Source organism: Chrysemys picta, unplaced genomic scaffold (assembly GCF_011386835.1).
Source record: "Chrysemys picta bellii isolate R12L10 unplaced genomic scaffold, ASM1138683v2 scaf991, whole genome shotgun sequence".
NCBI classification, from domain to species: domain Eukaryota; kingdom Metazoa; phylum Chordata; order Testudines; family Emydidae; genus Chrysemys; species Chrysemys picta.
This window is the reverse complement of record NW_027053698.1, coordinates 1,837-13,269: the sequence shown is the minus strand read 5'-3', so window position 1 is coordinate 13,269 and position 11,433 is coordinate 1,837. Positions and strand designations below refer to the sequence as shown.

Sequence of the window (11,433 nt, the reverse complement as noted above, 5' to 3'; positions counted from 1 at the left end):
TCTGTGTTGGCTGCCGTTCCGAGCTGACTGTTATGGAGAAGGAGCAAGGCTGGATCCTCCTACAAAGCCCCCAAGATCACCTCCGTGGGGTGAGCCTGCTGGCCAGGTAATACACAAGCGTTTTCCATGCAGTCAGTCCTGCTAGTGGGGGCAATTCCAGAATGAAACAGTCCTCACTTCTGGGCTGCCATGTGGCCCCAAGCTGACCCCTCACCCCCTTGTTGCAGAATGTGCTTCTTCCTTTACTAACAAAGGTATTTCTGCTTTGTGTCACAGAGCCGTGGTGCACTATGCTTGCCCTGAGACCACAAGGATGCTGCTGGACCTAGTGATCCCACTCCTCGACAGAGGTGATAAGAAACACAGGCTGACCATGATGGCCTTCTTTGTAGAAGTAAGTTTCATTAGCTGATGAGAGCAATTGGGTCTTGTGTCCTAGATTAGTGAGCAACTGCTTAAATCAAGCCTTTGAGACTCATTCTTGCGCTACATAAACGATGAGCTTTATTGGTCATGTCCACATTGCCAGGTGTCCATGCAGCACTGACTAGGCTCCCCCAGTCCTGTCCCAGCACGCTCAGTGTAAAATCTGAGATGGATCCTTTAGGGGATCATTGGTTGCTCCAAAGTTGTAATCAGGAGCCTGATGGGAAGATCCAAGAAACTAAGGTTCTGTAGAACAGCATCAGCCTGGACTCTCCCGAAGGGCAGCTGGGTCTCCTGTCAGCATCAGCCTTTCTGCAGGTCCATGAAAGGTTCCTCCCTGCGAAGTCACTAAGGAAAAGCAAAGAGGGGCATTTTGAGTGGGTATGGAGGAGAGAGGATCATGGTAAAAGCTCCCCCAGATGCAGGATCATTAGCTCTGAATGTGGTGAGCAATCTTTAACCTTCTCTATTGGATGGGTTAGTTAGAGGCACATCACCAGGAATGAGGTGGCTCTATAGTCCATCGCTAGGTTGTCCTCCCCATTTCCACGGTTTCTGTCTGGCTAGTTCCTATTGACAGTTTTCAGGGATTGTCTCCTCATCTAACTCATTAAGGGATGGGGTTTAATTCTCTCCTCACCAGGAGTCCAATCCTGGGCCCATTGCGATCAATGGCAAAACTTCCACTGACTTCAGTGGGGTCAGGATTTCAACTCAGGGGTTTGATTTCTCAGTCCCAGCTTTCGCGTGATCTCAGAGCGGCTTGTTCTGCTTCACAGGGTCACCACGAGGGGTTCGGCTGCTCTTGGCAAACCCCCAGATGCACAAGAGTCCGCCATACAAATGGTCACTGAACATTTTGTTGCCCTACATGTTCTCCTGGAGGGTAGAGCAGCTCTGCTAACGCCTATGGCTGAGTCTAGTGCTAACGGCCAGTCGAAGCCCCAGGAAGTCAGTGGGAGGACTGGGTGTCACACACAAAGTGGGGCTGATGTATAGCAATGGACGGTACAACATGGAGGTTATGATGCCTCTCCACAGAACCGACACACAAAGTTTTCCGGTAAGCACCCTGTTGCTGATTCGCTCTGTGTTGTTTTCAGCTTCTGCGTTACAAAGAGGCCAAGAAGCTCCCACATCCAGACACTTTGGACCGTCTCGAGGAGTGGACAAAACACCCCAGCCCAGTTTTCCGTTCACTTGGTCTAAGAGGACTCGGCATCCTGGCAACCCAACCAGGGAAGGTGAGAGCCCAGGCTTGGTTAACTGGAAAACGAACGGGGTGGCTGTGACCCAGTGGACTGAGTTCTGGGCAGGCAGTGAGGCACAGTGTTCTGAGCCCACCTCTGCTGCTGACTTGCTGACCCTCTCGGTGCCTCCATTTCCCCAGCAGGAACGGGGATCACAACGGCCCCTCAATGCAGATCTTTCCTCAGAGAGTATTTTAGATGGGATTTTACTGCTTGGATTTCAGGTGGACGTTATCACTCTCCTAGGGCTATCACACGTCCGGGTTTCCCCGGACATGTCCGGCTTTTCGCTCTTTAAATAGCCGTCCGGGGGGAATTTCTAAAAATCTAAAAATGTCCGGGATTTCCCCCCAGTCGGCTAATTATCGACCGAAAAGCGGCTGACAGGGCGGCCGAGCGCCACTGGCATTGGGGCCTTGGCAGCCAAAGCCCCTTCCCAGCTCCCCCCATCCCCTGCAGCCTTAGCACACCGCCCGGCAGCGCTGGGGGGCGGGGCTGTTCTCCTGTGAGGGAACGCGGCGGCGGGGCTGGCAGCGGCGGCCAGAGCCCCTCCCCCGCTTCCCCCCTCCCCCACAGCCTCAGCACGCCGCTCGGCAGCACTCGGGCGGGGCGCTCCTTGGGGCGTGGAGCCAGACACCTGCTCTAAGTCGAGTGGCACGGTAAGGGGGCCGGGGAGTTGGAGAAGGGGGGCAGTCAGGGGACAGAGAGCGGGGGGGTGGTGGATGGGTCGGGAGTTCGGGGGGGGCTGTCAGAGGGCGGGAAGTGGGAGGGAGTGGCTAGGGGGCGGGGCTACCCCCCCCAATGGAGTGTCCTCTCTTTGAAAGTTCAGATATGGTAACCCTAATTCTCCCCCATGCAAATTACCCCAGCAGCATTCCTGTTCCTTCTTGGAGAGACCATTCCTGGTGCTGTCACAAAGGAAGACCTTGATTGGTCTAAAGACCTTAGCGAGCACATAAGGCCCTGTCTCATAGCCCCCTCCAGTGGCAAGACCCAACATTGCAGCACTGCCTCAGTTTTCCCCTCCTCGGCTTGACTTCACAAATACCTCGTTCAATAACACCCTTATTCAGGCTCATTTATTAAGACAAACAAGCCTTTGAAGGCCAAAGATAAAACCCTCAGAATCAAACCTGACAATGTCCAACAGACTAAAAATCAGAAACAGGATCTTCTGCCATTACCACATCTCCTCTTCTGAGCTCACTCAACAAAGGTTCCACCCTGTCCTTAGTAAACATAAGAAAACTTAACTTTGGCCACCTTCCTGGGCACCCCTTCTGCAAGCTCTTTGCCCTCAGGCTCTGCAGAGTTCTTTGTTCTCTTGGGGGAGGAATGCTTCCCAAGGCTTCCTCCCTGGAGACCCTTTTCCCCCATCAGATTCCCCCTGCCTTCCCTCCCAGGGTACTCTAGGAGCCACTCCCCCCTGCTCCTGCTTCCCCTTCCTTCCTGACAGCCCAAAATAGTTCTCTCCTCCTCCGCTGCATCTGATTAATGCATGGGGCTGGCTGGCCCCAAAGTCTCTGGCCCTTAAAGAGTGTTTGTGACCCTGCCCCCAAATGATATTTCAGTGCCTTGCACTATCAGGTCCAAGTTTCTCAAACTTTGCAGAGGGTTCAGCTCTCACCTAGGACTCCCCATGGGCCAGGTTTGATTTTTTCCCCAAGTTTCACCATTTGGCGGATTGTCTGCATGGGAAAAGAAGGTGGCTAGAAGTTTTTGTTTGTTTGTTTGTAAGTGGAAAAACTGTCCTACAGCTCAGAGACGCAATCTCCCCAGGAAAAAATCACAATTGACTGGGGAGACAGCATGGAACATTTCCATCCAAAAAGGGAATGTTTTTAGGAGCGTATCAAAAGGAGCAACTAGAATGGAAACTGTGTACCAGCCTTAACTATGGAGATTGCTGCCAGCATCTGCTATAATAATAATGAATAGCACGTAGAAAAGAGAGAAAAGCCCTGAAGCAAACCACAGCTTTGCCCACCCTACACCAGAACGACCCGGGACAGGGTTAGGATTCACTGATTGCCTCATCAGGCATCCCCGTCGATTCTAAAGCACCACGCCTCCGACTGTGGAGACGGAGCTTCTCTCTGACTTGGTGCAATGGGGTAGAATAAACACAGCCCTGGCACTGTGGCTTGTACTCACTGGAGGGCTGGGAGATCTGATGAGTCCCCCCATGTGTGTGTGTGTGTAGGTGGAACAAGTCAAGGCCCTGCTGCCTGCCATCCTTTGGGGCTCGGATGAGAAGGATGATGGGAGTATTCTGGAGGCCATCTCAGCTGTTCAGAACCTTCTGCAGAGCCTGGATGGGAGTGAGCGCACCAGCGTGGCCAGGAAGCTAATCCCCTTACTCGATGCTGTAAGTCAGGGGCTCTTGACCTGCCCATCCCCAGCCAGGCAGTGTTGTGACTCTGGAGTTGTAGTGGTGGTATATCTGACCTGATCAGTTCCGAGCCATTGCCTGGGCCTCAGGCATTGGTGACACCTTGGTCTCTCGTGTTCTCTGTGTGTGGCATGCAACCGTTTGGTCTCCTGAGGACTGATATGCTTTAATCTAACTCAAGTTAACATGCTCAATGTAGTGGTCATGGGGTGAAATGTAATGTCCTGTGCTTTGGAGTCTAGATGAATGAATGGCCCTTAAATGCTATGAAACTATGAAAGTGTTGAACCCATTAAAGAAACCCTCCAAAGAGCCCTTCACTGTGGATGGAGTCAGCACTTACAGGAGGCCTCCAGGGAAATTTAGGAACCACTGTCCTAACCTGTGTTGTCTGCCCCTCCACCCAAACCTTTCTGCAAATGGGTGTCCTCTTGGTGGGCAGACCATGGAGTTATTAGTCAGACTGGCCCCTATCTGTGGTTTGCATTGTGCCGAGCTCACCCTGTAAGGAGAGTGTGAAGCTCCCTCGGTGAGATCCCCTCATGGTTGTGTGTCCATCACAGGTGAGACCCCAGGTGCACTCTGCTGCCATCATGCTCTTTACAAAGTTGCTTAACACAGTGACGAGGAGGCAGAAGCCCCTGCTGCAGGAGGAAGTGACCCGCAGCCTGGTCCCACTGCTCCTTCACTTACAGGACGAGGACCCTGACGTGGGCAAGGTGAGTCCCGCTGCCATGTGCTCCCTGGTGCAGCAGGCCCTGACTGCTCCAGCTCTCCTGCTAGGTCTGTCTCCAGAGCCGCCTCCCCAAAGTGAAAAATCTCAGCCCTACCTGCTTACCCAAGCAAGTTCCCTGGCCTTCAATGGACACACAAGTGGAAATGTTTTATGGCTCCCAGCAGCCACTTCCTAAGTCACTGAACTGCAGCCACCATGAAGATCAAACTCCAGGAGCCTCCACTAATAGGAACAAAGAGACACCAAGGGTCAGCAGGATACCATGTGACCCCACATTCCTTTCCCTCATTGATCATTTCAGCTGGCTTTTCACTGCAGAGTGACCACAGATTCCAGCTCTTCTCATGATGCAAACTCTCCTTGTCCCATCTTGTGTTGCAGAGGTGTCAGAAAGCCTTGGCTGGGTGTTTTCAGCTCCTGGGATGGTCTTGTCCTAAGCAGATTAACAGCAAGAAGGCTTGGCACACCCATCCCCAGGTGGTGGACACGATCTGCCAGCACTCTGTAAGTGAACAATCGGCTTCTCATGAGTGCTGCTTCTAGATGTGGGACCGGAAACGTGTTCTCTCACTCACTGCTCTGATTGCATGTCTAGTACTAGCATACTGCACTCTGGATTCCTCTTAGAAGCACCCAGCTCCCCCACTCCTCCCAGTGCCTGTCCGATCTGAACAGCTAGACCTGGCCAGGAGTTCAGTACGGCGGTGAAAGCTCAGAACATAAAGAATTAGTTGATGGCAAAAATGCCTTCTGAATCCTGCAGGAAACTGGATGTTCCCATTTTTCACCTTACCCCAGCCCATTGGCCACTTCTGCACCGTATTTCTTATGCTCTGCACCCTCTCTAATGTCCTCCCCAGATGAAGCCCATACAACCGGGCTTCAGTGTTCTCTAGTGCCAGGCTCCAGCCCTGCAGTGCCAGCAGCTCAGACACCAGCAATGTGTCTGGTGACACTTTGAAATGGTCATTTAATGACTGCCTGGCATGTAGATGGTCGCCCCCAGGGTACATGGAGATGGGAGCTGCATTCTTCCCACCCCTCCAAGCCAAGCAGATGAAATATCTCTTCTCCTCACCCTGCGGCCCGAGCAACAAGAAGCTTCTTTGGTTTCTATTCCTAGGTGCTGAAGCTCAAGAACGTATCTGAAATCTTGCTCCAATGTCTGGATCACCTCCAAAGCCCCCAGGCTCCAATACGACGGGCAGCAGCCATCTTTATCGGTAACCACTACTTTTCTTAAGCAACTTCTATCTGAGAGGTTGTCCTGTGTTCTGCTTGGAGGGCACTAGCAGCAAGAATTAACCCCCTGGGATCCTAGTGTCTCGATTTCCTGCCCTTGAGGCAGTTGGGCTGGGGATTATATCAAAAGGCCTGGAGCAAATTACAACCCTACCCTCCAGCTCCACCCACTGGAATCCCTGTGGGACTGCAGCAATACCATAGCCATTGGCAATCAGGCTCTCTGTATCTTTCAAGACATGAGCCTCTCTGTCTTGGAGCTTGTGGACTTGTCTGATTATCCCAGGGACCACTTGAAAGCTGTTTTGCTTGTTGGAAAGACTGACATTTTTTAAAAGGTAGCCCCAGGGGAGGTGAAAACTCCTGCAAGATTCATTTCCATTGTACGTTCCAGGTTGCACTGTTCGAAGCTCAGAGCCCGCCATGGTCAGGCAAGAGAAGGAGCTGATACTTCAGTGTAAGTAGTTGCCACATGGCTGTGTTTGCATATGGAAGGAGAGCTCATGCTCCTTGTAGGATATCAGGGTTGGAAGGGACCTCAGGAGATCATCTAATCCACCCCCCTGCTCAAAGAAGGACCAATCCCCAGATAGTGTTTGTTTGTTTTTTAAACCCCAGTTCCCTAAATGGCCCCCTCAAGGATTGAACTCACAACCCTGGGTTTAGCAGGTCAATGCTCGAACCACTGAGCTATCCCTCCCACTTGTGAACCAGTCTAGGAAAAAGTGCAACTCCCCCGCCATGCTGCCGCATTTAGTTCAATTTAGACGTGGCCAGAGGTAGCTGTTGAGAGAGCCTGGACATCAGTCCCAGCTTTGTTTTCTCTGATGTCAGGCGTCACTTCCATCTCCAGGTGCCAGAAGGTTTTACAAGGAGAAAGTAAATGCCAGGCAGGGTGAGAGGCCCTGGCATGTGTCAGGGAGATGGTGCTAAGGAGGTGGATGCCCCAGAATGCAGTGGAAGATGGTGCTGCCAAGGGCAGATGTCACTGAGGACTTAAGGGGTTATCAGATGGCGATGACACTGATAGCCCTGGTGGGTCCAGAGCATCTGGGAGGAGTTAGTTGCTGTGGAAGATCAGGGGTGGCTCCAGGCTCCAGGCCCCAGCGCAGCAAGTGCGTACCTGGGATGGCAAGTCACGGGGGGCGGCGTGCCGGTCGCCGTGAGGGCTGCAGTCAGGCAGCCTTCGGCGGCATGCCTGAGGGAGGACCGCCGGTCCCGCAGCTTCGGCGGCAATTCGGCGGCAGGTACGCTGAAGGCGCGGGACTGGCAGATCACCGACAGAAACGCCGCTGAATCCACGTGACCAGCGGACCGCCCGGAGGCATGCCACCAAAGGCCGCCTGACTGCCGTGCTTGGGGTGGCAAAAAACATAGAGCCGCCCCTGTGGAAGATACAGAGGCCCATGGTGCAGGTGCTAGGGCATGCTAATACGATATGTGTTTTGACCTGAGCTTCCTCTCTCTGTCTCAGCTCTCAGTGGCCTGCAGCAAGATCTGGATTTCTCTGTCCATGTCAGTATCTCACGGGCCATTCAGCAAGTTCGGGATGGTGGCAGAAACCAGTCACGTCAGACCCTAGGGGCTAGATTCAGGAACCTGCTCTGCTGCTTGACTGGCCAGGAGGAGAGGGAAAATGCTCCTGACAGAGATCTCTTGGGTGGCCCGGACCCTTCCCAAAACCACCGATGGGACTCAGGAGGGCCCTGAGTTCCCACAGAGAAGTTGGTGACTGGAGGAGGTCAGCTGAGCCACCACTCCAGCCCTGAAGCCAGTGCCTGCATGATCCTGTGGTAATTACCTGCATTGTTCCCCATGAGATGTAGGCAACTGGCGATGAGTTTAAGTGACCCCAGTACTCAGCAGAATGACAGCTACTGGCTCCAGCTAAACAAAAAGGTGACAAGACGGTTAGTGTAAAACCAAGGGCCTTTGCTCTCACGTCTCTGTCTTCCTTCCATAATGGGACGAGTTGCAAGATAGCTGGTTCATTACATCCCTTTCTTCTGATTAGCCTCCGATCTCTGATACATTCTTTGTGACCTTGTAGGAAGAGATGGAATCTGTGCATTAGCCCTCTCATGCTATGGAGCCACAAGAAGGTTTGACAGCAGAAGTAGATGCAGTGTGGACGAATCTACGAGGGACTAACAGGTTCATGCCATATGGTATGTTCGCTAGCTGATCTGCAAACTTGTGCTTTGGTCCCCTCATCCTTCTCCAGGTATTTATCCAGCTCCTCTCCATCCTCTCTCGTTCTATGCAATCCAGCCCAAATAGGGATAATTCTCCTTCACAAGCCTCTTATCTTATATAAACTGACCTTTCTCTAGACACGTATCCTACATGATAGCTAAGTTCAAAGCTGTCTGTGAAGAGTTGCAGAGGGATCTCCCCAAACTGGATGACTGGGCAACAAAATGGCAGATGAAATTCAATGTTGATAAGTAGAAAGTAATGCAGCTTCCATGTACAACTGAGGGAATTCTGCACCAAAAAATTAAAAATTCTGTAAAATTCTGCATATTGTATTTGTCAAAATAACACAATATAATCACACCATTTTCCATTATTTGCTGACACATTTTCTTAATAAATTACCAAAATTAGGGATGTCGATTAATCGCAGTTAAGTCACGCGATTACCTGAAACAAATTAATTGCGATTAAAATAATTAATCATGATTAATCACAGTTTTAATCGCACTGTTAAGCAACAGAATACCAATTGAAATTTAGTAAATATTTGGAATAAATGAAATTAATAGGCAGCAAGTTTAAAACAAACGTAAGGCAGTACATCTTCACACAACGCACAGTCAACCTGTGGAACTTGTTGCCCGGGGATGTTGTGAAGGTCAAAGGTATAACTGGGTTCAAAAACCACTAGATACATTCATGGAAGATAGCCACTGATGAATCTATTAGCTAAGATGGTCAGGCACACAACCCTATGCTCTGGGTGTCTGTAACAAGGTGCTGCAGGACCCTGTTGGCTCCTAACCCTGTTGGGCTGATAAAGTCACTTCAGTAACCTCTGGTGCAGTTTATTTACACGTTGTGCTCTCACCACCTTTTCACCATACAAGTAGCCCTTTACCTACAGGCAGGAGGGAGAGGAGAGCTACCTCCCTGCTTCCACTTCCTGCCTTTTCCCTTTCTTCCTGCTCCTCTCCTGGCTTCCTTCCCCTGAGGCTTTTATACAGCCCCAGCCTAATTAGGCAGCAGCTGTCTCTACTTCCCCAATTAGGGCCAGGTGGTCTAATCAGCTCCAATTCATCTCCCTTAATTGGAACCGGAGTGACCGAGGGCTGGCTCAGCAGCTCCTGCTCAGCTCCCTGTCACACTGTCCCTCAACCTGGGACTGGATGATGGGGGTGGATCACTTGATAAATTGCCCTGTTCTGTTCATTCCTTTGGAAGCATCTGGCACTGGCCACTGTCAGAAGATGGAATGCTGGGCTAGATGGACCACTGGTCTGATCCAATATGGCTGTTCGTATGATCCAGGCCTCTAGTTCCCCTTGGACAGTTAAATAAAACCCTTCATCTCTCCATCAATTGACATTATATAATCTCACTTTTCTTTAGACACTTGGGCCAGCACTTTCAAACATGGACGTCAAAAGTTAGGTACCTAAATCCATACTTCTTCTTCAACGCTTAGCCGAACGGTTGGCCGTAGCAATTGTTCACCACTGATCCGTTCCTGTGCTTGACGGGCCGAGAGCCCAACGTCGGAATAGACTTGAGGCACCCATGTAAGAGGGGGCCTGCCTTTGGGCTGCCTGCATCCCTTGATTGGTGGAATTGTCTCTCGGATGTTACGAGCCACTCAAAGAACGGCGTTCGCCGGAACCTCTTGTGGCATACTCACGACATGTCTGAAAAGCATAAGACGCCATCTGCGGACAATGGCCCCAGTAGTCTGTAGACCGGAGCGACCATAAACATCTGCTTTACAAATGAAGTCGTTCCACTCTATGCCCAATATACAACGTTGGCATTTTATGTGGAAAGCCTCCAGCTTTGCCCACTCTGAGTGGCGCAGTCCCAATGTTTCGCAACCGTACAGCAGTACAGAGAGGATACAGCTGATTAGATCCTGAACTTGGTTGTCGTGCCGAGATGATGTTGATTCCGTCTTCATTGTAAACGACCCATGACAGAGGCTGCAATGCCACACTCAGCCACCTAAATAAATGGCCTGACCTTTCTCAAATGCTGAATTCCAAGAACTTCCCACTCGAATCTGCCGAAGCCGTGGCTGTTCAGCTCCTCTGAAAATCAATCCACTCGTTTAGATGCCTGAATATGAATGTTAGTGCCAGACTTTGGACAGTGACATAGGAAGACATTGGCCTGAGCCTATGCATGGACTCTCATCCTACAATCCAGCCCCTCAACAGATACATCCCAGCTTCTGACTGTGAGCCATTCAGTTACAATGGGGAGGCCTAGATTCTGTAAGTGAATTAACAGGTAATGATCGATAGACAGATAGATAGATTAGTATAAGCTATTCTTTCTACCATCTGCCGTAGGGATTTGCTCTGTAGAGCTTGCTGTCCCTGTTACTCATGGGTATTTATGTTCCAGAGGCCCACATGAGAGAGGGAAGGATTTCAGGCCCAAGGCCCAAGTGGGGCAGGAAGAAGCACACGCTCACCTCAGTTGCCTTCTTTGCTGAGGTAAGTTTTGTTGACTTGTTGAACTGAGATTGCAAAGCGTTGCTCAGTCCCATATTCTCACAACTAGCAGTGCCCCATATATATGTCTGGGGCACCTTGCAACCTCATTTCTCTCATGTCTCTGTCTTCCTTCCATAACAGGATGAGTTGCAAGACAGCTTGTTCATTACATCAGCCACGGCATTATTGACCTTTTCCCTTTCTACTGATTAGCCTCCGATCTCTGATACATTCTTTGTGACCTTGTAGGAAGAGATGGAATCTGTGCATTAGCCCTCTCATGCTATGGAGCCACGAGAGGGTTTGACAGCAGAAGTAGATGCAGTGTGGACTAATCTACGAGGGACTAACAGGTTCATGCCATATAGCAGGCCTGCACAACATACAGCCCGCGGTGGCGTGCCTGCCCGCCGACAGGAGCCAGCAATGCGGGCGGCTGAGTCCAGCCCAATCAGAGCTGCGGTGGCGGGGCTTTCAGGCGCCCCGCCGACCCAATGCTGGCGCCGGCGCAAGGATATTTTTGCGCCCTCGCGCGCCACCTCCCCCCCTACCCCAAGCAGGACACAGGCACGGAGCCCTCGCGCGCTGCCAGCCCCCTCCCCCCCGCCCCAAGCGGGACACGGGGATGGAGCCCTCGCGCGCCTCCACCCACCCCCGCCCCAAGCGGGACACGGGGATGGAGCCCTCGCGTGCCGC

The 11,433-nt window shown here is 51.5% G+C and overlaps 1 protein-coding gene across 1 annotated transcript; it reads left to right on the top strand.

The window, feature by feature from the left end:
• The first annotated feature begins 310 nt into the window (after positions 1-310).
• Positions 311-4,128, top strand: LOC135979555 (maestro heat-like repeat-containing protein family member 7). The gene is made up of 3 exons (XM_065579892.1): positions 311-394; positions 1,530-1,670; positions 3,880-4,128. The coding sequence occupies exons 1-3, from the start codon at positions 314-316 to the stop codon at positions 4,126-4,128; spliced, it is 471 nt and encodes a 156-aa protein (XP_065435964.1). The 5' UTR covers positions 311-313.
• The last annotated feature ends 7,305 nt before the right edge of the window (positions 4,129-11,433 follow it).